Source organism: Scyliorhinus torazame, chromosome 2 (assembly GCF_047496885.1).
Source record: "Scyliorhinus torazame isolate Kashiwa2021f chromosome 2, sScyTor2.1, whole genome shotgun sequence".
In the NCBI taxonomy this organism is placed as follows: Eukaryota; Metazoa; Chordata; class Chondrichthyes; order Carcharhiniformes; family Scyliorhinidae; genus Scyliorhinus; species Scyliorhinus torazame.
The window spans coordinates 164,187,580-164,213,430 of NC_092708.1; the positions used below are offsets into that span (position 1 = coordinate 164,187,580).

The window sequence follows — 25,851 nt, forward strand, 5'->3', positions numbered from 1 at the left end:
TACAGCACAGGAGGCTATTCGGCCCACCGAGTCTGCACCGGCCCATGGAAAGATCACCCTATCTAAGCCCACATCTCCACCCTATCCCCGTAACCCCATCTAACCTTTTTGGACACTAATGGCAATTAAGTCCAGTGTTAGTTCGGGAGAGAGAGAGAGAGCCGGGACCTTAGAAACAGCGCGGGAGTTTGAAAAAGCGCGGGAGCTGCGAGGCAGAGGGGACAGTTTAAAAGGTCGCTGCCTGGGTGAGGTAAGTACTGATTAACAACTTCCTTACCTTGCAGGTCAGCTGTTAGTTCGGGAGAGAGAGAGAGCCGGGACCTTAGAAACAGCGCGGGAGTTTGAAAAAGCGCGGGAGCTGCGAGGCAGAGGGGACCGTTTAAAAGGTCGCTGCCTGGGTGAGGTAAGTACTGATTAACAACTTCCTTACCTTGCAGGTCAGCTGTTAGTTCGGGAGAGAGAGAGAGCTGGGTCCTTAGAAACAGCGCGGGAGTTTGAAAAAGCGCGGGAGCTGCGAGGCAGAGGGGACCGTTTAAAAGGTCGCTGCCTGGGTGAGGTAAGTACTGATTAACAACTTCCTTACCTTGCAGGTCAGCTGTTAGTTCGGGAGAGAGAGAGAGCCGGGACCTTAGAAACAGCGCGGGAGTTTGAAAAAGCGCGGGAGCTGCGAGGCTGAGGGGACAGTTTAAAAGGTCGCTGCCTGGGTGGGGTAAGTACTGATTAACAACTTCCTTACCTTGCAGGTCAGCTGTTTAGTTCGGGAGAGAGAGAGAGCCGGGACCTTAGAAACAGCGCGGGAGTTTGAAAAAGCGCGGGAGCTGCGAGGCAGAGGGGACCGTTTAAAAGGTTAAAAGTACTGATTAACAACTTCCTTACCTTGCAGGCCCAGTCGATTTCAGCAGGAGTGGAGCAGGCTAGTCTATTTCAGCGGGGGCAGTGCGGAAGTGATTTCTGGGAGGTAAGTCTCTCCTTTAAAAACACTTACCTGGTCCCGTTTTCGGTCCCTCTTTGCTGTTTTTTTTTTAATTTATTGTTTAAGGCGGGAACAGGAAGTCGACCCGCGGACTTCTGGGAAGACCCTCACCAATAAATTCTGGTGGAGAGGAAACCCGAGACACTACACGTGTAGTGTCTCCCACCCGCCCTCCTACTCTAACCTAATAATAAAGCCCATTGGTGTGAGGTAAGTACCATATTTTATTATTATTATTTTTTTTATAAAAATTTTTTAAAATTTAGTTGTTAGCCAGATCTTGGTAGAAAGTTAGAGGGATGGCAGGGAAGGGAGTGCAATGTTCCTCCTGCAGGATGTTTGAGGTGAGGGATGCCGTTAGTGTCCCTGCTGATTTTATCTGCAGGGAGTGCTGCCATCTCCAGCTCCTCCAAGACCGAGTTAGGGAACTAGAGCTGGAGTTGGAAGAACTTCGGATCATTCGGGAGGCAGAGGGGGTCATAGATAGCAGCTTCAGGGAATTAGTTACACCAAAGATTGGAGATAGATGGGTAACTGTAAGAGGGACTGGGAAAAAGCAGTCAGTGCAGGGATCCCCTGCGGTCGTTCCCCTGAGAAACAAGTATACCGCTTTGGATACTTGTGGGGGGGGGGGGGGGGACTTACCAGGGGTAAGCCATGGGGTACGGGCCTCTGGCACGGAGTCTGTCCCTGTTGCTCAGAAGGGAAGGGGGGAGAGGAGCAGAGCATTAGTAATTGGGGACTCGATAGTCAGGGGCACAGATAGGAGATTTTGTGGGAGCGGGAGAGACTCACGTTTGGTATGTAGCCTCCCAGGTGCAAGGGTACGTGATGTCTAGGATCGTGTTTTCCGGGTCCTTAAGGGGGAGGGGGAGCAGCCCCAAGTAGTGGTCCACATTGGCACTAACGACATAGGTAGGAAAGGGGATAAGGATGTCAGGCAGGCTTTCAGGGAGCTAGGATGGAAGCTCAGAACTAGAACAAACAGAGTTGTTATCTCTGGGTTGTTGCCCGTGCCACGTGATAGTGAGATGAGGAATAGGGAGAGAGAGCAATTAAACACATGGCTACAGGGATGGTGCAGGCGGGAGGGATTCAGATTTCTGGATAACTGGGGCTCTTTCTGGGGAAGGTGGGACCTCTACAGACAGGATGGTCTACATCTGAACCTGAGAGGCACAAGTATCCTGGGGGGGAGATTTGTTAGTGCTCTTTGGGGGGGTTTAAACTAATGCAGCAGGGGCATGGGAACCTGGATTGTAGTTTTAGGGTAAGGGAGAATGAGAGTATAGCGGTCAGGAGCTCAGATTTGACGTCGCAGGAGGGGTCCAGTGTTCAGGTAGATGGTTTGAAGTGTGTCTACTTCAATGCCAGGAGTATACGAAATAAGGTAGGGGAACTGGCAGCATGGGTTGGTACCTGGGACTTCGATGTTGTGGCCATTTCGGAGACATGGATAGAGCAGGGACAGGAATGGATGTTGCAGGTTCCGGGGTTTAGGTGTTTTAGTAAGCTCAGAGAAGGAGGCAAAAGAGGGGGAGGTGTGGCGCTGCTAGTCAAGAGCAGTATTACGGTGGCTGAGAGGATGCTAGATGGGGACTCATCTTCCGAGGTAGTATGGGCTGAGGTTAGAAACATGAAAGGAGAGGTCACACTGTTGGGAGTCTTCTATAGGCCTCCAAATAGTTCTAGGGATGTAGAGGAAAGGATGGCGAGGATGATCCTGGATAAGAGCGAAAGTAACAGGGTAGTTATTATGGGAGACTTTAACTTTCCAAATATTGACTGGAAAAGATATAGTTCGAGTACATTAGATGGGTCGTTTTTTGTACAGTGTGTGCAGGAGGGTTTCCTGACACAGTTTGTTGACAGGCCAACAAGAGGCGAGGCCACGTTGGATTTGGTTTTGGGTAACGAACCAGGCCAGGTGTTGGATTTGGAGGTAGGAGAGCACTTTGGGGACAGTGACCACAATTCGGTGACGTTTACGTTAATGATGGAAAGGGATAAGTATACACCGCAGGGCAAGAGTTATAGCTGGGGGAAGGGCAATTATGATGCCATTAGACGTGACTTGGGGGGGATAAGGTGGAGAAGTAGGCTGCAAGTGTTGGGCACACTGGATAAGTGGAGCTTGTTCAAGGATCAGCTACTGCATGTTCTTGATAAGTATGTACCGGTCAGGCAGGGAGGAAGGCGCCGAGCGAGGGAACCGTGGTTTACCAAAGAAGTGGAATCTCTTGTTAAGCGGAAGAAGGAGGCCTATGTGAAGATGAGGTGTGAAGTTTCAGTTGGGGCGATGGATAGTTACAAGGTAGCGAGGAAGGATCTAAAGAGAGAGCTAAGACGAGCAAGGAGGGGACATGAGAAGTATTTGGCAGGAAGGATCAAGGAAAACCCAAAAGCTTTCTATAGGTATGTCAGGAATAAGCGAATGACTAGGGAAAGAGTAGGACCAGTCAAGGACAGGGATGGGAAGTTGTGTGTGGAGTCTGAAGAGATAGGCAAGATACTAAATGAATATTTTTCGTCAGTATTCACTCAGGAAAAAGATAATGTTGTGGAGGAGAATGCTGAGCCCCAGGCTAATAGATTAGATGGCATTGAGGTACGTAGGGAAGAGGTGTTGGCAATTCTGGACAGGCTGAAAATAGATAAGTCCCCAGGACCTGATGGGATTTATCCTAGGATTCTCTGGGAGGCCAGGGAAGAGATTGCTGGACCTTTGGCTTTGATTTTTATGTCATCATTGGCTACAGGAATAGTGCCAGAGGACTGGAGGATAGCAAATGTGGTCCCTTTGTTCAAAAAGGGGAGCAGAGACAACCCCGGCAACTATAGACCGGTGAGCCTCACGTCTGTAGTGGGTAAAGTCTTGGAGGGGATTATAAGAGACAAGATTTATAATCATCTAGATAGGAATAATATGATCAGGGATAGTCAGCATGGCTTTGTGAAGGGTAGGTCATGCCTCACAAACCTTATCGAGTTCTTTGAGAAGGTGACCAAACAGGTAGATGAGGGTAGAGCAGTTGATGTGGTGTATATGGATTTCAGCAAAGCATTTGATAAGGTTCCCCACGGTAGGCTATTGCAGAAAATACGGAGGCTGGGGATTGAGGGTGATTTAGAGATGTGGATCAGAAATTGGCTAGCTGAAAGAAGACAGAGGGTGGTGGTTGATGGGAAATGTTCAGAATGGAGTTCAGTCACAAGTGGAGTACCACAAGGATCTGTTCTGGGGCCGTTGCTGTTTGTCATTTTTATCAATGGCCTAGAGGAAGGCGCAGAAGGGTGGGTGAGTAAATTTGCAGACGATACTAAAGTTGGTGGTGTTGTCGATAGTGTGGAAGGATGTAGCAGGTTACAGAGGGATATAGATAAGCTGCAGAGCTGGGCTGAGAGGTGGCAAATGGAGTTTAATGTAGAGAAGTGTGAGGTGATTCACTTTGGAAGGAATAACAGGAATGCGGAATATTTGGCTAATGGTAAAGTTCTTGAAAGTGTGGATGAGCAGAGGGATCTAGGTGTCCATGTACATAGATCCCTGAAAGTTGCCACCCAGGTTGATAGGGTGGTGAAGAAGGCCTATGGAGTGTTGGCCTTTATTGGTAGAGGGATTGAGTTCTGGAGTCAGGAGGTCATGTTGCAGCTGTACAGAACTCTGGTACGGCCGCATTTGGAGTATTGCGTACAGTTCTGGTCACCGCATTATAGGAAGGACGTGGAGGCTTTGGAGCGGGTGCAGAGGAGATTTACCAGGATGTTGCCTGGTATGGAGGGAAAATCTTATGAGGAAAGGCTGATGGACTTGAGGTTGTTTTCGTTGGAGAGAAGAAGGTTAAGAGGAGACTTAATAGAGGCATACAAAATGATCAGGGGGTTGGATAGGGTGGACAGTGAGAGCTTTCTCCTGCGGATGGAAATGGCTGGCACGAGGGGACATAGCTTTAAACTGAGGGGTAATAGATATAGGACAGAGGTCAGAGGTAGGTTCTTTACGCAAAGAGTAGTGAGGCCGTGGAATGCCCTACCTGCTACAGTAGTGAACACGCCAACATTGAGGGAATTTAAAAGTTTATTGGATAAACATATGGATGATAATGGCATAGTGTAGGTTAGATGGCTTTTGTTTCGGTGCAACATCGTGGGCCGAAGGGCCTGTACTGCACTGTATTGTTCTATGTTCTATGTTAGTATGGCCAATCCACCTAACCTGAACATCTTTGGACTGTGGGAGGAAACCGGAGCACCCAGAGGAAACCCACGCAGACACGGGGAGAACGTGCAGACTCCGCACGGACAGTGACCCAAGCCGGGAATCGAACCTGGGGATCTGGAGCTGTGAAGCAGCTGTGCTAATCACCATGCTACCGTGCTGCCCAGTGACACACATTCCAATCAGTGGGTCATATTCTTGTGGTCTGTAGCTTAGACAGCCTCGGTCTATATTATCAATTTTTTTCACGTGTGTACTTGCAGCCAGCAGCATTGACCACCTAAGAGTCAATGGTACTGCATTAATGCTTCAGGATTCTCTAATCCGTCGTCCAACATACCCTTCTCGCCACCGCTCCCCCCCCCCACCGCCACCCCACCCCCCAACCACTTGACGTATTCGGCTGGTTAAGTGCATCAATGTGCTTGTGTTCTGATATTAAATTGTGTTCAGCATTCCCAATGATTCCGATTGCTTTCATATTTCAAGGAGGTATTTTTAATTACAGAAGAATTGTCTTGATGAGAAGTGACAAAGACGTTTGACCTGGTGGGCAGATTAGCTGCAATCCATGAAGCTTTAGAGCTAATATCTTAAATTTATTTTCCAATTTAAAAAAATTGGAATCTCAAATTGCTGACACCAACAGATTAGAGTGTTCAAATATAGAATTGATCCAGCAATGAGGCAACAATGTTCAGAAGAGTGCTCTCGCAACCCATAACATTCAAACAGGATGAACGACTAAACCTTGTTTATTTGTTAAATTTGTTTTACGGGCTTTGGGTGTCACTGGCTAGGCCAACATTTATTGCCTATGCCTAACTGCCTTTGGTGGTATGCTACCTTCTTGAACCGCTGCAGTCCCTGTGGCGTGAGGACACCTACTGGGCGGTTAGGGAGGGAGTTCCAGGATTTTGACCCAGCGACAGTGAAGGAACGCCAATATATTTCCAAGTCAGGATGCTGAGTGGCTTGGAGGGGAACTTCCAGCTGGTGGTGGTCCCATGCATCTGCTGCCCTTGCCCTTCTAGATGGTTGAGGTCATGGATTTGGAAGGTGAGTAATATAAATGCATAGTAGGACTGGGTTACCTTGGTTTTGTGGGCCAGATTGCCATCAGGCTGAAGCTTTGACACTCCTGGTCGATGTTATCCTTATTTGCAATTATGTACTTCCACAATTTTCTTGTGGTTTAAGTTCCATATTTATATATCTATGTGGAGAGAGTGAGAGATTGGACATCTGTATGTTTCCAGGCTTCTGTTTGGTTGCTGACAAGTTGCAGGTGCTATATCATCTGCCATTGGTCCCAATTACACTTTAAAAAAAAAAATTTTATTCTATATTTTTCATTTATAATTTTGAACAAATTTATAACAAACTAACACAAAAAACAGATGTTACACAATGCAATATACCCCAAACCCAACTAGCCATATAAATCCCATCCAAAAGAAAACAACCCTCTCCCCCCCTAATAAACTAACTGAATCCCACCTCCCCCGCAACAACTGACGATGATTAATTCTTTTCAGAAGGAAATGAGGTAGAATCAGGTAGAATCCCTCAATCGTCCCCCTGGTGGTGTACTTGACCTTCTCCAGATGCAAAAATTCCATAAGGTCACCCAACAACACCGAGGCGCAGGGCAGAATAGAGGACCTTCACACCAGCAGAACTTGCCCCGTGCTGTAGATGAGGCAAAGGCGAGGTCATCTGCCTCCACGGCGAGTCTAACTCCCTAAAAATGGCCAGAAAAAGAACAAGAATCGCTGCATGGTGTTAAGGAAGGAGACCCAAAAGCTTACCAGCTTGGGACACGACCAGAACATATGGGTGTGATTAGATGGCTCCCGAGAACACTGTTCATACTTATCTTCAACCCCAGAAAAAAAAACTCTTATCCTAACCTTAGTGAGGTGAGCCCTATGTACCATCTTTAGTTGGATCAGGCTGAGCCGTGCACAGGAGAACATGGAGTTTACCCTGTGAAGGGCTTCACTCCACAATTCCTCACCAAAATAGGTCCCAGTTCCCCTCTCCCATTCGCCTTCACCCCATCCACCGTGGCTGACTCCACTGACACGATCTGCCCATAGATACCTAAAATACTTCCCCCAACAGGTTCGACTAAAGATACAATTTTCCACAGCAGGGATGCTGGCAGTTCCATGGGAAATGATGGAAAGGCCTTTCGCACAAAATTACCAATCTGGAGGCATCTGAATAATTCCGTTCGAGAGTCAAAACTTTGTTGATAGCTCCTCCAGACTTGCAAACCCTTACTCCATGAATAAATCCCCAAATCTCTCAAGACACTTCTCCACCCATAACCTAAATGTCGGATCTAAGCTCGATGATACAAATAAGTTATTATCACAGATAGGAGGCAGCAACTACATGGATCTAAGCCTAAAATGCTGCCTAAATTGCTTCCATATCCTTAGAGTGGACACAACCACTGGGTTTGAAGAATACCTCACCGGATAAAACGGCAGCAAGGCCGTTACCAGTGCACCTAGGCTAGAACCCCTGTACAAACTCACTCCATCTGCCCCCATATGGAACTCGGATCGCTGAACCACCCTTTTCAATATTGGCTGCCCAGTAATAAAATAGCAAATTGGGCAGCGCTAGACACCCTCCCCCCCCCACACCCTGCCCCACACTAACTCGCCGACTATCTGTCCCTTTGCAGAAATTCCTCACGAATCCTTGGGGACTTACCCGCCCAAATAAAGGAGTCTACCAACTTATTGACCCTAACAAAAAAGGACAAAGGGAGAAAAGTGAGGAGACACTGAAAAATATATAAAAATCTTGAGAGGATATTCATTTTGATAGTCTGGACCCTGCCGGCCAAAGACATGGGAAGATTATCCCACTTTTGCAAGTCCGATGTAACCTTGCTCACCAGACTTTAGTAGTTCCATTTATGGAGCAGGACCCAGTCGTGGGCCACCCGGATACCCAGATAACGGATTCTCGACCTGGCAGACGGAAAGGTAACACCCCCAGATTGGCTCCCCTCCCCGGGGGATTGGCCGGAAAGTACTCACTCTTCTCCAGATTCAACTTGTACCCTGAGAAGGAGCCAAAGGTCCTCAGTAGCTTCATTATTTTATCCATAGTGAAGACGTAATTCGTAATATAAAGCAGCAGGTCGTCTGCGTATAAAGACACCCTAACTGGGATTCCCTAATCCCGCGGCAGAGAATCGCGTGCCGGCGACGGGGCGGCGTGGCGCAATTTGCGCCGGTCGCGGGGATTCTCCGGCCGGCCCCGGGCTGAGAGAAACCCGCCCCCCATCCCCCATACCAGCCCGCCGCTTCCTCGCCTTATCCCTTTCCACTTACTGGGAGACCTCAATGCAATGGCCAAAGGCTCAATTGCTACAGCAAACAAGAGCAGAGACAGTGGACACCCCTGTCTTGTACCTCTATTCAATGAAAATTATCCCAAACTCAATGCATTAATATGGACATTAGCCGTAGGGGCCCTATTCAATAACCAAACACACAAAATTAACCTCCCAAGGATCTCAAAAAGGTACCCCACCCCATCAAACGCCTTCTTGGCATCCATGGACACTATCACCTCTGGTTCGGCACGGAAGCGGAGGAAAGAACAATATTCAACAACAGTCGGATATTGGCCGACAATTGCCAACCTTAACAAAGCTGCAATCTCCTCCGGGAGACTGGGCTCCAGTCGCAGCGCCAACACCTTGGTGTGGTGAACGTATTATGGTAACCATTCACCACTGTATTACGTTGTACTATGCTGTTGCCCATGTGGGCTCCACCTATGTATTACACCACTTGTATTATGTTGGTGCCCTTGTGGGCTCCGTCCCCTTGAGGGGAGGTATATAGAGCAGCTGTCCTGTAGGCAGCTCTCATTGCAGATCATTGGAGGCAGGCACTGTTCGAGTTGATTAAAGCCACTGTTCACTTCAACTCTCTGTCTCGTGTGAATTGATGGTCGCATCATTTGGCAAGTAGTTTGGCTTCTGTGTTTAATTGCGATATGGGTTAATATGATTCACATTCCGTGGTGTCCTTGCCCTTCTACAATATAAGAGAGATAGATGCCTGTGGAAGCGTGACTGGCAATGATCCCCAGGACAAGGAGTAATTGAACATGTCCAAACTCAAGGGAGTCAACTGGCCCGTAAAATTCTTAGAAAACTCGATACAAAACCAGGAGCTTTACCAGTTTGTGTCAATCCAATACCTTTTAGTATCTCCTCAGAGCATAACTGGGCCTCTAACTCCTCCCGCCTCTATCGTTCTCCACCACCAGGAAGGACTGTCCGTTGAAGAATACCTGCATGTTCGAAACCCCCTCCGGGGGCGCTGACCTGGAAAGACTCTTGTAGAATGCCTCAAAATCCGCATTAACTTTAACTGGGAAGACCCAGCTGCCACCCGAATTCTTAATCTAAATGATCTCCTGGTGGGCTGAAAGACGGCTGGTCTTTTCCCCATATTCGTAAATACCCGCTTCGAGTGTCACAGCTGGCTCATTGCCTTCCTGTAGACAACAGTTCAAACTGCATCTGCAGCTTCTTGCTGCTCGCCAGCAGCCCCCAGGTCGGATCACATGAGTACCGGTGGTCTACTTCAAGGATAGCCTCCAGCAGCTCTGCTGCTCCGTCCTTACAGCCCTATCTAGATATGTCTTATAGGTTATTCTCTCCCCTCTCAGAACCACTTTAAGGGTGTCCCACAGTGTGGAGGGCGCAACAGACTCTTTCTTGTGGAACCTAACGTATTCCTCAATGGCCGACAAAACCCCTTGCCCACTAACAGTGCAGCATCCAACTTCTACGGTGGGCATTGAGTGGGGCCCAACTCCAGAACCAAGTCCACAAAATGTGGGGCATGGTCCGAAATAACTATAGCCAAGTACTCTGACTTCCTTACTGATGGGAGGAGAGACATATCCATCAGAAAAAAGTTGATCCTGGAAAAAACCTTGTGGACTGGCGAGAAGAACAAAAATACCTTATTCCTAGGGTGTAAAAACTGCCATGGATCTACTTCCATCTGCTCCATAAAAACTAACAGTGCCTTAGCCACCCCCAATGGAGCCAATGACGTAGGCCTAGATCAATCCAACATAGGATCAAGTACACATTTTAAACCCCTCCAAAACCCAGATGATCCGTGTCCAGATCAGGAATGGAAACCAACAGCCTCCTCACAAATATTGTCCTAATTTGGAGTGTAGACATCGACCAATACTTTAATATTGACATGGGAGTCCACACCGAGTAAGGATAACAAACTTTGGTTTATTTACAATTACATTGTATACAACACCCGGTAGTGCCCTACCGGGTCTCTCCTTGACATCTTATACATAGTTGAATGGGGTTCACCCACCCCTCAGCGGGAGAGCTCGTACTCCACGAGAACCACGGGGAAGATAATCATTTCCACCCTGTAAGTCTTGTGTGGGATATTACAAATATTATTCAAAGTTTTCTCCATCTCCTCTAATACCTAACAATGCTCCTTCACATCTCGGAGGTCTTTTTCAATTTCAATCTGATAGGACCCAGGGTTTCCTTGATCAACTTTCGGAGGCCCTCAGACATTGCTCTCCACTGCTTTTCAAATTGCTCATCAAACTCCATCGACAGCACGCTGGCAAGCATGTCTGCCATTGTTGGAGCGGCCGCAGTTACTGGAGCAACTTCAGCCATTTTCCCCACAGAGCCATGCAAAACCTCAGAGACTGTCGATGATTTTCTGTCCACCAGTTTCTTATCCCCAGTCTTGCTTGGCATTTTTCCGATGCAGCCACCTTTATGTCTTCAAGTGGATAGGTTTTTTCCATCGATATTACCCCTGAAACCAGGCAAACAGGGCCAAAAAACAAATACCCTGGCGGGAGGTATCTTGTGCACGACTTCTCCTCACATGCCGCCACTGGAAGTCCCCAATTACACTGTCCACAGACACTTAAATAACTTGCAATTTTATAGCAACTTTAACATAGTCAGCGCTTCTCGGCCTTTTGGCTAAGATGAGCGTGAGGTCAGGTGTAATGCCTGGATCTGGTATACCTGCCTGGGGACCATGAATTTGGATTCAATTTAAATTGTTTTTTGGTGCAGGCAAGGAGCTGGATTAGAGGTTTGTCCCTGTCCACACTCTTGAGCTCTGGCTTTGTAACTCTGATAAAGTAATAAAAAAAAACTTTAACATAGTAAAACATCCCAAGACTCTTCACAGAAGCAGAAGCAGAAAATAATTGACACCAGGCAGCGCGGTAGCATTGTGGATAGCACAATTGCTTCACAGCTCCAGGGTCCCAGGTTCGATTTCGGCTTGGGTCACTGTCTGTGCGGAGTCTGCACATCCTCCCCGTGTGTGCGTGCGCATGAGCTGTGGCAAAAGAAAGTTTTAAAAAAAGGTGTGGCACTGAGAAAGTAGGAAAACATCTGCTTTGAGATCTGGACATTCTAAGGATGCTGAACAGGTCTTTGGACTAATCCAAGGTTATTTTGCATGTGAGTTAAATTGATGTCTTGCATCAAGTAATATAATTCAGATAAGGGAGGAGTTGTGATTACTAAACCATCGAAAAAGGGGCCATTCAACTAAAACTGCTTGCGAACTACTTGAATTACCAGATAATCTGTATTAGTGATGTTAAATGAGAGGAGAAAAGTTAGATACCAGGAGAACTGGCTTGTATTTTTCGAAAGCCCCATGGGGTCATTCACATTCACTGTTGAAAGGCAGATGAGGCCTTCCCTTAACATCTTATTCAAAAGATCCATTTCCAGCAGTGCACCAATTCCTCACTGTCCTTGAGTGTCAGTCTCGGCTAAGTGCTCTACTCTCCTGACTGAAGAAGAATGCTGCCACTGTCAAAGTCGATACTTTGAAATGTTAGTAGTTACAGTAATAGGAGCAATTGACTGTGACCATCCAACTTGCCTTTGATCAAAGTGTGAGAAGATAGAATGCTTTGACGAGTGCAGGTTTTGTATCTTACTTTCCCAAAACATGAAAAAAAATTACAGTGTTTGTGGCATCCTTTAGGAGGACTAGCATATTAGGTTGGGCAGCACGGTAGCATAGTGGTTAGCACAGTTGTGTCACAGCTCCAGGGTCCCAGGTTCGATTCCCGGCTTCGGTCACTGTCTGTGCGGAGTCAGCATGTTCTCTCCTTGTGTGCCTGGGATTCCTCCGGGTGCTCCGGTTTCCTCCCACAGTCCAAAGATGTGCAGGTTAGGTGGATTGGCCATGATAAATTGCCCTTAGTGTCCAAAATTGCCCTTAGTGTTGGGTGGGGTTACTGGGTTATGGGGATAGGGTGGAGGTGTGGACCTTGGGTAGGGTGCTCTTTCCAAGAGCCGGTGCAGACTCGACGGGCCGAATGGCCTCCTTCTGCACTGTAAATTCTATCTATGTAAAGCAAAGGAGACAATGAGACAGATAATGAAAAATATAATAAAAGAGGTAGGTTTTAAGAAGCATCTGAAAGGAGAAGAGGTTAAAAGAGAGAAATGTAGAGCTGTGGCTACTGATAACTGAAGACACGGTTGGAAAATTGGAGATGTACAAGAGGCCAGGGTACAAAAGGTTGAGGGAGGGGTGAAGTCAGGTGCTGTTACTGAAGTGCAGTAAGAAGTTTTACAACACCAGGTTAAAGTCCAACAGGTTTGTTTCGATGTCACTAGCTTTAATCACCTGTTAATGCTCGCATTCCAAGCATTGTCTGGCATCTTTGAATCTGTCTATATATATGTTTCTGGAACATACCTCTTCATTCACCTGAGGAAGGAGCAGCGCTCCGAAAGCTAGTGATTCGAAACAAACCTGTTGGACTTTAACCTGGTGTTGTAAAACTTCTTACTGAGCTCACCCCAGTCCAACGCCGGCATCTCCACATCATCGTTACTGAAGTGGAAATAGGTGGTCTTAGTAATGAAGAGAATATGGTGTTGTGAATTAAGCTTAAGAGTCAAGAAAGATGCTAATGTTGTGAACAGTCAGGTTCTGCCTGAATGACCAGAGAGTGGGATGAAATATATGGCAAAGGAACAGTGCTTGTGATGGGGACCAACCACAATGGTATCAGTCTTTCCCACATTTAATTGGATGAAAATATCTGCTCATGAGTAAGTAGTGTGAAGAAAATATTTTAATATTTCTAGGATCTACTGTGGTATTTCATGAAGCAGGATTGTGGGGGCTGTGTGTAAGACCATAAGACATAGGAGCAGAAGTCTGCTCCGCCATTCAATCATAGCTGATATTGTTCTCATCCCCATTCTCTTGCCTTCTCTCCATAACCCCTGAACCCCTCATTAATCAAGAACCTATCAATCTCTGTCTTAAAGACACTCAGTGATTTGGCCTCCACAGCCTTCTGAGGCATAGAGTTCCACAGATTCATCACCCTCTGGCTGAAAGAATTCCTCCTCATCTCTGTTTTAAAGGATCACCCCTTTAGTCTGAGATTGTGTCCTCTGGTTCTAGTTTTTCCTACAAGTGGAAACATCCTCTCCACATCCACTCTATCCAGGCATAACAGTATCCTGTAAGTTTCAATAAGATCCCCCTTCATCCTTCTAAACTCCAATGAGTACAGACCCAGAGTCTTCAACCGTTCCTCATATGACAAGCTCTTCATTCCAGGGATCATTCATATGAACCTCCTCTGGACCCTTTCCAAGGCCAGCACATCCTTCATTAGATACGGAACCCAAAACTGCTCACAATACTCCAAATGGGGGCTGACCAGAGCCTTATACAGCCTCAGAAGTACATCCCTGGTCTTGTATTCTAGCCCTCTCGACATGATAACACTGCATTTGCCTTCCGAACTGGGTGTTCTACAGGTAAATAGGACGTGGGTGGAAATTTGCATTAGGAGATAAATACGGTTTGTTGTGTTCAGTTGTTGAATTTCAAAGGGAAGTAAAAATAGTTTACAACTGGGAAAAGGTCATAAATAAATAAGGAAAAGTTTTAAATGTTATTTTATGGGGGTCACGTGATATGAGCACAGGAATGGTTGCACTTTTGCAAGCTTCAGCTGTGCTCATCTTTTAATCTGTCCTTTCATCATTGTGAACTTTTTTGTTGTCTTTTCGTGGTTCAGTCTACACTATGTCCCAAGAATTGTTGGTCGATGTTTCTGCATGATAGAGCCAAGTTTGAATGTTTAAATCGACGCTCGGTCGTGGTGGCTGGAAGGAGTTGGGGTGGGACCCTACTTTTGATGGCGCAGTTGCTTTAGAGTGGCTGCCGCCCTGATGGTGCGGTGTGCTTCGATGAATGATAGCTGCCAATGAAGATATTGTTCTGGCTGAAAATCTTGGCCCTGACGTACAGGTCATCAAGGCCCAATTACATGAGTTGTGGGTATTCTTATGGATGTAATGGAGGCGCATAAGGAGGTTCTTTCAAGAGAAAGCACTGTCCCTGGTGGGAGCCCACTTCCCTATGGCCGAGTTCCTGTTGCATGGGCTGTCATCCATCCTGATGAAATCGGTAGAGGGGGGAATAGGAGAGGATTGCTGCTGAGCCTGGTCCCTGAGGTGAGGTCGTGACTAGTTCCCAGCTGAGTTTGAGAATTGGGTGACATGTTTCAGGAATTGCAATCCGGAGGCAGGGAAAATTACATTTGATGGTGCACATCTAATCCTGTCTTCAAAATCTGGTGTTGGTTGGTGTGGTCTTCTGACCACTGGTCCAGTGTTGTCCCATTCCAGATGTCAGTCATGAGCGATTGGGGGTGGCTGAACCAATTGAGTCCCACCCCGACTACTGCTGGATCCTAGGTTGTTGTGTTCTGGTGAGATGGCATGGTGGAAGTAATGGTAGGGAGAGCCCTGTGTGGCTGGGTCTGGCACTCAATGAATTTGGAACAGAGCGAGTTATTCTTTTTTCCTTTTGTCCCCTGGGGTAGGAGGTGCCATGGAAATAAAGAAAAGAGTAACCTACCAAACTCCATCCATCAGGTCCCAGGTCCAAACAATGACACCTCCCTTATCCCTGTAACTCCACCTAACCTTTTGGACACTAAGGGCCAATTTAGAACAGCCAATCCACCTAACCTACAGAACTTTGGATTGTGGAAGATACTGAAGCACCTGCAGGAAACCTACGCAGACACGGGGAGAATGTGCAAACACCAGATAGACGGTCACCCAAGATTGGAATTGAACCCGTGTCACTGGCGCTGAGAGGCAGCATTGCTAACCACTGTGCCACCGTGCCACCCTTAATTGAATCTTCTGTCATCAAATACTAAAAGAAAACTAGTAGAGGAGACGATTGGCTCCCAACAACAACCATCTCCCTTGTGCTGTTACTGTCCAGTTATGTCTTATCCACAATTTTCAAGTTGATTTCACATAAATAATCCTCATATTTGAGTTAAGCATTTTTTGTACATTATTAAAAAGCAAGACAAGGTCTTGTAATGTTTTGAAAGTGCATATTTTCTAAGCTTTGGGATGTATATATGGAGATCTTAATGCACTAAGAAAAATATCATCCTATTATTTGGTTAAAGGCACAAGTGAGATGGTACTAATGTTAACATTCTCAATATTAAACATAATTTTGCATTTAAGAATTGGTCAAATTGTCATTTATGCGTGGTATAAAATTTGATATTTTATACACCATTTGAAATGTGCACCTCAGTAATGATCATGCATATTTAGACACAACATGAAGATATTGCAGGATATATTTTATGTGTTTCAATGGTGCTTTGAAAAAATATTAGTGTAATAAACCCCATAAGTATTAAAAAATGCAAATTTGAAAATTTCCTGCTAATGTATTGACTGATAATGGTTCATTTGATCATTTAAAAAGGAAACTGGTGGAAAATTTAAAACTATTTTCAGAATGCAAAAACTAGTTTTGTTGCAAATTGTTATGCTGACAAATAAATACGATGCTTGTGTAACTGTTATCGATTTGTATAATCAAGGCATACAGAGATTATTCTACTTATGATTGCTGTATGATTTGCTTTGAATTCGTAGAACCATTCGCCGTGCATAAAAGTCTCTGTATTCGTCAGGAAGTTCATCCAGCGTTTTTAAGGCTCGATCTAAAATCTGCATTGCTCTTGAGGCTGCTACTGGGTCCTTGTTTCCATAGATGTCTGTTTTATCATAGCAGTCTGCAGGAAGCTGTTTCCAAAATACATTCACTCCGACTCCAAAATCTTTAGCAATCGTGTTGTGAAACCACAACGCTGAGTGAGAAAAGCAGTCAGTCATTCAGCTGATTATATAGATGACTTTTTCAAGGTAATTATAAAGAAAAAAGTCATACACTGCAAATTGTATCAAGTCAATATAATTTATGAACTTCATAATCGTAATCTTTGTTATTGTTACAAGTAGGCTTACATTAACACCGCAATGAAGTATTCACTATGGAACTCATTTATATTACAATTGTTAAAGCGGCATGCCTTTGAGGAAGTTTCTGAAAGCATGGAAGGAGATTGAAGACAATAGGAGAGAGCATAGGATCATATCTTCCAGATCTATATGATAAGTTCCATACTTCCCAACAGGACCTTTTTTTTTGCTTTTTCCAGATTCCGTGCATCTTCTGGGACCCACCTGTGCTATCTAAAATCTAATTTGACCATGTGACAACTGATCCTCCGCGCTGCAGAACTCTTACTCAGAAAAATCTTTCTCCTCTACTTAATATCCTCAAAGTTATCAGTTCACCCTGAATGCCTTCTATAAATCTTAGGAATAGGACTATTTTTACTATTGGATAGGCACATGGAGCATACCAGAATGACAGGGAGTGGGATAGCTTGATCTTGGTTTCGGACAAAGCTCGGCACAACATCGAGGGCCGAAGGGCCTGTTCTGTGCTGTACTGTTCTATATCTTGGTTCAGTTATATATCCAGTCTAAGATGTTGTCAAATCCCAAATAATCCTCTTTGGTCTAGATAGATACCTGCAGTTTCAGAACGTTTTGTCACAGTACATTTTGATGAGTAAGTTCGCAGACGACACAAAAATTGGTGGAGTTACGGATAGCGAAGAGGATTGTCAGAGGATACTGGTTGGAGTCTTGGGCGGAGAAATGGCAGATGGAATTTAATCCGGACAAGTGTGAGGTAATGGACTTTCGAAGCTCCAATGCATATACGAATTACACAATAAATGGTAGAACTCTTGCGAGTACTGACAGGCAGAGAGATCTGGGCGTGCATGTCCACCGATTACTGAAAGTGGCAACGCATGTGGATAAGGTGATCAAGAAGATATATGGCATGCTGGCCTTCATCGGTTGGGGCATTGAATATAAAAATTGGCAAGTCTTGCTGCAGCTGTACAGTACCTTAGTTAGTCCTCATTTGGAATATTGTGCACAATTCTGGTCGCCACACTACCAGAAGGATGTGGATGCTTTGGAGAGGGTACAGAAGCAGTTTACTGGGATGTTGCCTGGTACGGAGGGCATTAGCTATGAGGATAGGTTAGATAAACTCGGTCTGTTTTCACTGGAATGACGGAGGTTGAGAGGTGGTAGAAACCTACTTTATTATAGGTAATAAAGGTTTAAGGAAAGAAATAATTTAGTGACATTATACTATTAAAAATCATATATGTTAGCCAGAAAATGCTGAGAGCATGGGAAACATCTGATAAGAAAGTCAGTGTGCAGACTGACTGTAGACTCATTGTTGTCATTACTGGGCAAACATCCCAGTTCTGGAGAACATGGTGGGGAACAGGTGGTTTGAAACATATAGACGTTCTCCCATGCCATATTATCTCTTAAAACTTGATAGATAGACATTTCATCAAAATAAATGAATTATAATTATGTTAACCCAATCACAGTTAGAAAGGGGTTTAGCACAGGGCTAAAGAGCTGGGTTTTAAAGCAGACCAAGGCAGGCCAGCAGCACGGTTCAATTCCCATACCAGCCTCCCCGAACAGGCGCCGGAATGTGGCGACTTGGGACTTTTCACAGTAACTTCATTTGAAGCCTACTTGTGACAATAAGCGATTTTCATTTTTTTTTCTCATTATGTTTTACTTGTGAGACAGGGAGAGAACTCGCTCTCGTGCTCTCCAAAATCATCTTTAAGCTCTCATCTCTCTTTCTCGCTCTCTCTGAATTCATCTTTAACCTAACCATGAAACCTATTTCTACTTTGCTTTGCAAACAGCTATTTACTTTTGTTTCATTTTTGTATTGTGCATTTTGATCTGAAGAAATTACCCCAAACTGAATTGTATCTTGAATTCAACTCAACCATCTGTATTTGCATTGGACAAACAACTTTTAGATTCAGTACTCGTATAAAATTGGACTTGATCAATAGACTTTGAAACTGACATAAATAAAGATATTCTTGACTTCACTCAAGAAGCTCAGTCTCGAGTTCTGTATGATTGATATATAAGTGCGGCGACACATAAATACATAAACAAAATACAGATCCATCAACAGGCGACCTGGTAGAGGTCTACAAGATTATGAGTGGCATGGACAGAGTGGATAGTCAGATACTCTTTCCTAGGGTCGGAGAGTCAAGTACTATGGGACATAGGTTTAAAGTGCGTGGGAAAAGTTTAGAACTGATGTGCAAGGCAAGCATTTTTTACACAGCGGGTGGTAAATTTGTGGAAAGCGCTGCCTGGGGAGGTGGTGGGAGCAGGTACGATAGCAGCATTTAAGGGGCATCTAGACAAATATATGATTGGGTGCGAATGGAAGGATACGGACTCCGTAAGTGCAGACGATTTTAGTTTAGGCAGGTACCATGGTCGGCGCAGGCTTGGAGGGCCGAATAGCCTGTTCCTGTGTTGTATTGTTCTTTGAACAACAAAGCAAAATGTCCATATAAGTGACTGGACGAATGGGTACCATGAATCAAACTGGAATACAATTAGCTCAGTTCCAGCTCCTTGGGACTGAATTGTTGTCTGGGTGCAGAGGCGGGTTTTGGTGTGCAAATGGCCACCATTTGATGTATTTGATAGGAAATTCTATTTTCTTCTCCATGCTTAATCCCGCACCATATTCCTCTGGCCGTTCTGTGGGGCAGGGTGCCAAGTCTGCAAAACGCATACCTATCTCTGCTGCGATCGGCTTCCCCATTTTAAAATCAAATTTCCACTCACACATCTTTTTTGTCTGGAAGTGCGGGGTTTGGAGGCCCATTAAATTATCGCCAGGTTTTCTTCTTAAAGGAAGCGTACGCAGGACCAAGGAGAGAAGGCAGGGAGTGGCATTAGATAAATTGCTCCCATGGAGATCGGCGCAGGCACGATGGGCCAAATAGGCGCCTACTATGCTATAATTCTGTGAGGTTTGAGAGTTCATGAAGAAAATAGAAACCTGCTGAGGAGTGGGGAACATTCTGAAAGGTAATTGTAAAATGTTTTGACACCTTTGAATGTCACTACTAGCAGCTGTATTGTAATTGGAGTTGAAGTCATTCATCACAGGAATTTATCCTGCAAAGATAAATTGAACCTTACATTGACCAGCATTCTGTGATTTTTTTGCATTCATTCCAGTACTTTTCCAGTGGAGAAAGTAAGATAATGTATTTAAAATGTAAATGAAATGTCCTCAGCTGTCCTGTTTTTGTATTCTGATTCAGTTGGACTGGCAGATCTGGTTGTTTTTTTAAAAAACCCTGCTTCTTCGATAAGACAAAATAGCCTGTGCCGTCTCTTCTTCCACTGATTGACATGCACACTGCCTTGAAACGGAAATGAATATCTGTTCTTCCAGTGGTACTGGAAGCTTTTGTTGTGACAGTCTTCCACTATGAATACTTGGTTAGGATTCAAAAGCTTCAGCTCATCAGGTGATGTTATTAGTCTACAATATAATTTGTCTTTGGTGTGGTTCCTTGTTTGTTTATAAACTTAATAGACACTTAAAGGATTCCAACTTTCTTTTCCTTTGGGTTTTCTTTGTTCCAGTAACAAGAAAATGAGGTTGAATTCTGGATTTTATTAGATTGTTAGTGGTTTCAAATTTTCCCAATGATTTGAAAATAATTCCCATGGCTAATGCATGTCTCCTGAGAACTGTACATAATTGGTGAGCGGCTATGGAGGATACATGGGAGGCATAGAGATGGCATAGGGAATGTGAGGTGACATTGGGGAATGTGAGGTGGCATAGGGGAATGTGAGGTGGCGTGAGGTGATCTGAGGGGGCATGGGATGGGTGAGGGGTGAGGTCACTAGGGGCCTTTAAACAATGCTGAGAGCTGGGCTGCTTTGTTGGAGAACTGAAGCAGGTGTACCCAAGCTCCTCATGCACTCTATCACACCTCGTAAAATGCACTGTTGATATGACTTCTGTGTTAAAAGGCAAAAATCCCTCGTAAAAATCACACTTGGGTTGGGTGAGCAAGCCTCAAAAGTGCGCAGGTCGGGTTTTGTTCCACGCCCATATGATAATTTGGCCCCTGGGATCCTAACAAAACTGAAATATTGTTGCCATTTGTAGCATGTTACATCCAATCAGATCTGGGTGCAGGATGTCAATGTTGGGAGCCAGCAAATTATTTTAAAAAGGTTTATAGCACAAAGATTATGCCAGGAATTAGGGAAGGAAACAAAGGCGCATCAGAAATTGAGGTGCTGGCTAATTAAAGATGTTGAGGTCATAGAATTGGGACAGGGATGAAGCTGAAGTGGCAAGGCCATGAAGAAAAATTCAGTCAGAGTGGGGGAAGGCCACAACAGAGTTGGGGTCCAGTGTGATGCACACTTTCATTCATTGACCGGCTGTGAGCTGCAGCTGAGTTATTGGTAGGAGCAGCAAACTGGGGATCAGGAAGGTTGGATAAATAACGATTCAGGCAATACTTGATGAGAGTAGAAATATAAGCTGTTGCGGTTGTTGGGTGAAGTTTTACATTAAGTTTTAATTTCTGCTGAAACATTTCTTTCATTGGGCAATTTGGTTCAGCAACTTTAAATGGGCCAGTCACTGTTTGGCCAAGATGAGTTGAGATAAAGGAGTACCAGGTTTTTTCATCCAGTACTGAAAAAACAGACTCTTCCTTTGATTTAATAGGGGAGAAAACAATGTTACAGATTTTAGCAAACAAGGAAATAACGTAAATTAAAATCCATTCATTCAAAACACACAAAGAGTAACTTATTTAATGAACAAAGGAATGTACCCAAGGCTAAAATAAAATGGTGACCAAATGATCTGCTGTTTTCCAGAGGGTGCCTGTGAAGATATTCATAGATTGGGCTGAATGGCACATTGTGGCCTGAATTACAGTGTGCTATATTTACAAAGCTAAAAAGACAACATGGACATCGCACAAGGAGGCACATGATCAGATAATCTATTTTTATTTGCTAGTTGAGGCATAAGTATTGGCCATGACACTTAACCAACTTCCTTGTTCTTTATGAATATTGCCATGTGATGCTTTAAATCCACTTGAGAGGACGGATGGGATCTCAGCTTAACATCTGAACTGAAAGACGGCACCTCTGGCAGTCCAGCACTCCCTCAGTACTGCACTGGAGTGTCACCATGGATTTTGTGCTCATGTCTCTGGAGTAAAACAAACTCATGACATTTTAACTCAGACCTAAGAGTGACACCTTCACTATTTAGCTAATTTTAATAGCATCATAATGCTTTCCATCATCTCCTGTTATTAACATGATAAAAAGATTTACTTCTGTTTTGCTGACCTGTTTTGAGATAACATTTATTTGAAGTTTATACTTGCACATTACCTGGAATGAAAAGCACATCACCTGGATCTAATTGACATTCATAGCCCTGAGCTTTGGCAAATTGTGGATATTTTTCTAGGTCAGGAGTATCCAAGTCCAAGACCTCAGACTTATCACCTGTGCAAAGTTAGAAGAAAAAAACTAAAATGAAGATCAGAGTATACTTTTAAACGAGAAGAACTCAAAAATCAATTATTATTTATTTTGAGGAACTTTTGAATGCCAGCATACATATGGACTAATTTTGATTTTTGATTTTCTACATTTTGCTGTTGAAACTGGAGACAATCCTAGAACTGTATAGATATTATTAGTGGGATATGACATGTCAACTGCAAAACAGGGCCAGTGGATGGGGGTTAGGAACCTAATAAGAGGGAAACAATTACTATTATAAGAACAAGAAACAATTACTTTTACAATAATAAGAAGAAACAATTACTTTAGGGGCTGTTTAGCACAGGGCTAAATCGCTGGCTTTGAAAGCAGACCAAGGCAGGCCAGCAGCACGGTTCAATTCCCATAACAGCCTCCCCGAACAGGCGCCGGAATGTGGAGACTAGGGGCTTTTCACAGTAACTTCATTGAAGCCTACTTGTGACAATAAGCGATTTTCATTTCATTTTTTTTCATTTTTCTTTGTTTTGCTACTCAGTGATATTTACTAGAACTACATTTATGGCCTTTAGATTGTTATACTGTGAGTTGGAAAAAGCACTCGAACCAAGACCATGCCTCCACCCTATCCCCGTAACCCAGTAACACCACCTAACCTAGATACTCCACAACAGTGGAGAACGTTTCACCCTATCCACTGCATCAATTTCTTTCAAAACCTTACAAATAAACACTTGCAAATCACTCCTCAGTTTCATATTTATAATGATGAATAGTTTATGTAATCTCATCTAATAATCTAACCGTGAAGCCCTGGCAACATTCTGAATCACAGAAAAATACTGTGCAGAAAAGGCCCTTCGGCCCATCGAGTTTGGATCACCGCATGGAATTCACCTGATCTGCCAATCCTAATCCCATTTGCCAGCACTTGGCCCACAGCCTCGAAAGTTAAGACGTATACCTGCATTACACTCCATCCAAGGCCAATATAAGATGCAATGCTGAATGAGCTGTACACAATTCCCCTGGCGTGGCTAACCAGGGTTTTATGTAGCTGTAACAAAACTTCCTCCCCTGTATATTCTTTTCTTTTTAGGAAATATTTTATTGAGGCATTTATAATTTTAACATTTTAACATTCTAAGCAACAGAGCAATCCAAGACATGCCAAAACCCCACAATAACATACCCAACTTCCCCCCGCCCTAACTCCTAGCAACCCATATATTAGATTCCCTGCCCTTATTTTTCACTTCCATGCCTCCCCATTCCCCCCTCCCCCTCATCCCCTCCCCCCCTCATTTCTGCTGACGGTCAGTTTTCCTTAAAGAAGTCGATGAACGGCTACCACCTCCGAGCGAACCCCTGTAATGAACCTTTCAAGGCGAACTGAATCTTCTCTAGCCTAAGAAACCCTGCCATGTTACTAACCTACACCCCCGATTTTGGAGGCTCCGAGTCCCTCCAGTCCATTGAAATCCATCTCTGGGCCACCAGGGAGGCAAAGGCCAAAACGTCGGCCTCTCTCCCCACATGTGCTCCCGAATCTACCGACACTCCAAATATTGCCACCTCTGGACTCAGAGTCACCCTCTCTTCCAGGACCTCTGAGAATCCCTGCCAAATCTCCTCAGCTTCGGACAAGTCCAAAACATAGGTACATGATTCGCCGGACTTCCCCCGCACCGCCCACATCTCTCCTTCACCTCCTCAAAAAACCTACTCATCTGGGCCATTGTCATACGAGTCCTATGGACCACCTTAAACTGGATCAGGCTAAGCCTGGCACACGGCGAGGATGCATTGACTCTCCTCAGGGCCTTCTCACCTCCCCTTTAAATTCTAACCCTCTAGTTAGTTTCAAATTTTTTTTTAAGAGTAGTCAATTTTCTTTTTCCAATTAAGGGGCAATTTAGTGTGGCCAATCCACCTACCCTGCACATCTTTGGGTTGTGGGGGCGAGACCCACGCAGACACGGGGAGAATGTGCAAACTCCACACAGACAGTGACCCGAGGCCGGGATCGGACCCGGTGCCGTGAGGCAGCAGCTAACCCTTTAGTTAAAAAGGCTAATATTCCATTAGTCTTTCTGATTTTATTTTTGTGTCTGACCACGATATTTTAGTGATCTGTTTGCATGGACTCCTGAATCTCTTTGAACTGCCGCTGTTCCTAGCCCTTTACCATTTAAAAATACTTACATCTATACCTTTTTAGCGCAAAGTAGATGACCGTACCGTTTTCTGTGTTGAATTCCTTCTATAACAGTTTTGCCAACTCATTTCATCCATTTGTAAATTTTTGTAATAGTATGCTCCCATCCACATAACTTACTTCATTGAAAATTGTATATATGGTGGCCGGGATTCTCTGAAATCCCGGCCAAGTGTGATGCCGGTGTCAAAACCGGCACGAGCGACGCCGGCGTCAACGGGCCAGGCCCAGTCATTCTCCCCTTCCTCGGGGGCTATAACGGCGCTGGAGTGCTGCGCGCTGCTCTGGCGCCGAAAGCTGGCTCTACACGGCCAGCGCGGGTCCACGCATGCGTGCCACGGCTGTCTCCGCGCCGGCCCCTGGGTAACATGGCGGAGTCCTACAGGGGCCCGGCGTGGAGGAACATAGGCCCCCCCTGGAATGAGTGCGCCCGCCGATTGGTAGCCCTCAATCGCGGGCCTGGCCACAGGGGAGCCCCCCCCCCGGAGTCGGCTCACCCTGACCCCCCACTAGGACGGCCCCCGCAGCCAGAATGCCGTGGTCCCGCTGGGTAGGACCATACGTGAACGACGCCGGTGGGACTCGGCGGGCAGTCGGCCCGTTGGGCGCGGAGAATCACCGCGGGAACACTTTCAACGGCCCCCGACCGGCATCGTGGCGGCGCAGCATCTCCGTGTCAGAGTGACGTGGAGTCCCTCCCGGCGATTCTCCGACCTGGCGTGGGCTTGGAGAATCCCGCCCATTATTCTTCATTGCATTATCCAAGTCAATGAAAATAAAGTGAATAACTGAGGCCCCAGCACAGATATTTGCAGCGATCACACTGCCCGTGGAATTCGAATTAAAATAAAGACACTTATGAGAATCAGAAATCAATACACAAAGTATTTCTATCCAAAGTGGAATAAAAACCATTACAGCAGAAAGATCTTTTAAAAGTCAGTACGCAAATACAAATACATTAGCTGACCCATAAGCTCATTGAGTCACCTCGGACAAATGCATGGCCTAAGAAAGATCCTTGAGTTGACAGACCACAAATTCTATGATTTACCTCACTGCAGTTATTTATTTATTTTTAAAAAAAAATTCCAATCAAGGGGCAATTCAGCATGGCCAATCCACCTATCCTGCTCATCTTTGGGTTGTGGAGGTGAAACCCATGCAAACAAGGGGAGAATGTGCAAACTCCACATGGACAGTGACATTGGACCGGGATCGAACCCGGGTCCTCGGTGCCATGAGGCAGCGATGCTAACCATTGTGCCACCATGCTGCCCCCTCACTGCAGTTATAACCACAAGCCGGAACGCAGGAAGGTATATAGAGATAGCAAGTAGAATTAATTAAGCAAACTTTCTGTCTTAGCTGTATAACGTTTGACACTTGAGATAACTCCATTCATAATACTGGCTATCTGACCACCTATATATTTAAGAATCTTGACACATCAGAAATAAACAAAAGTGGAGATGTGTCTATTACAGCTCCCTGTCAGACCATATATTTTAAAAATCTGATACTGCAGCTAATACGAAGAACATTAAATCACA

The 25,851-nt window shown here is 45.0% G+C and overlaps 1 protein-coding gene across 2 annotated transcripts in view; it reads right to left on the reverse strand.

Moving 5' to 3' along the window:
• Nucleotides 1-10,474: 10,474 nt before the first annotated feature.
• Nucleotides 10,475-25,851, reverse strand: part of tyw5 (tRNA-yW synthesizing protein 5) — a 97,919-nt gene continuing 82,542 nt past the window's right edge. The window contains exons 7-8 of one of the 2 annotated variants that reach the window (XM_072479106.1): nt 21,985-22,080; nt 10,475-16,442 (exon numbers count right to left, since the gene is read on the reverse strand). In XM_072479106.1, the coding sequence (XP_072335207.1) occupies nt 16,189-16,442; nt 21,985-22,080 (350 nt within the window). In that variant the 3' untranslated portion in view covers nt 10,475-16,188. Of the gene's footprint in view, nt 16,443-21,963; nt 22,081-25,851 lie in introns of both variants that reach the window. The other variant, XM_072479098.1, reaches the window with a different exon arrangement.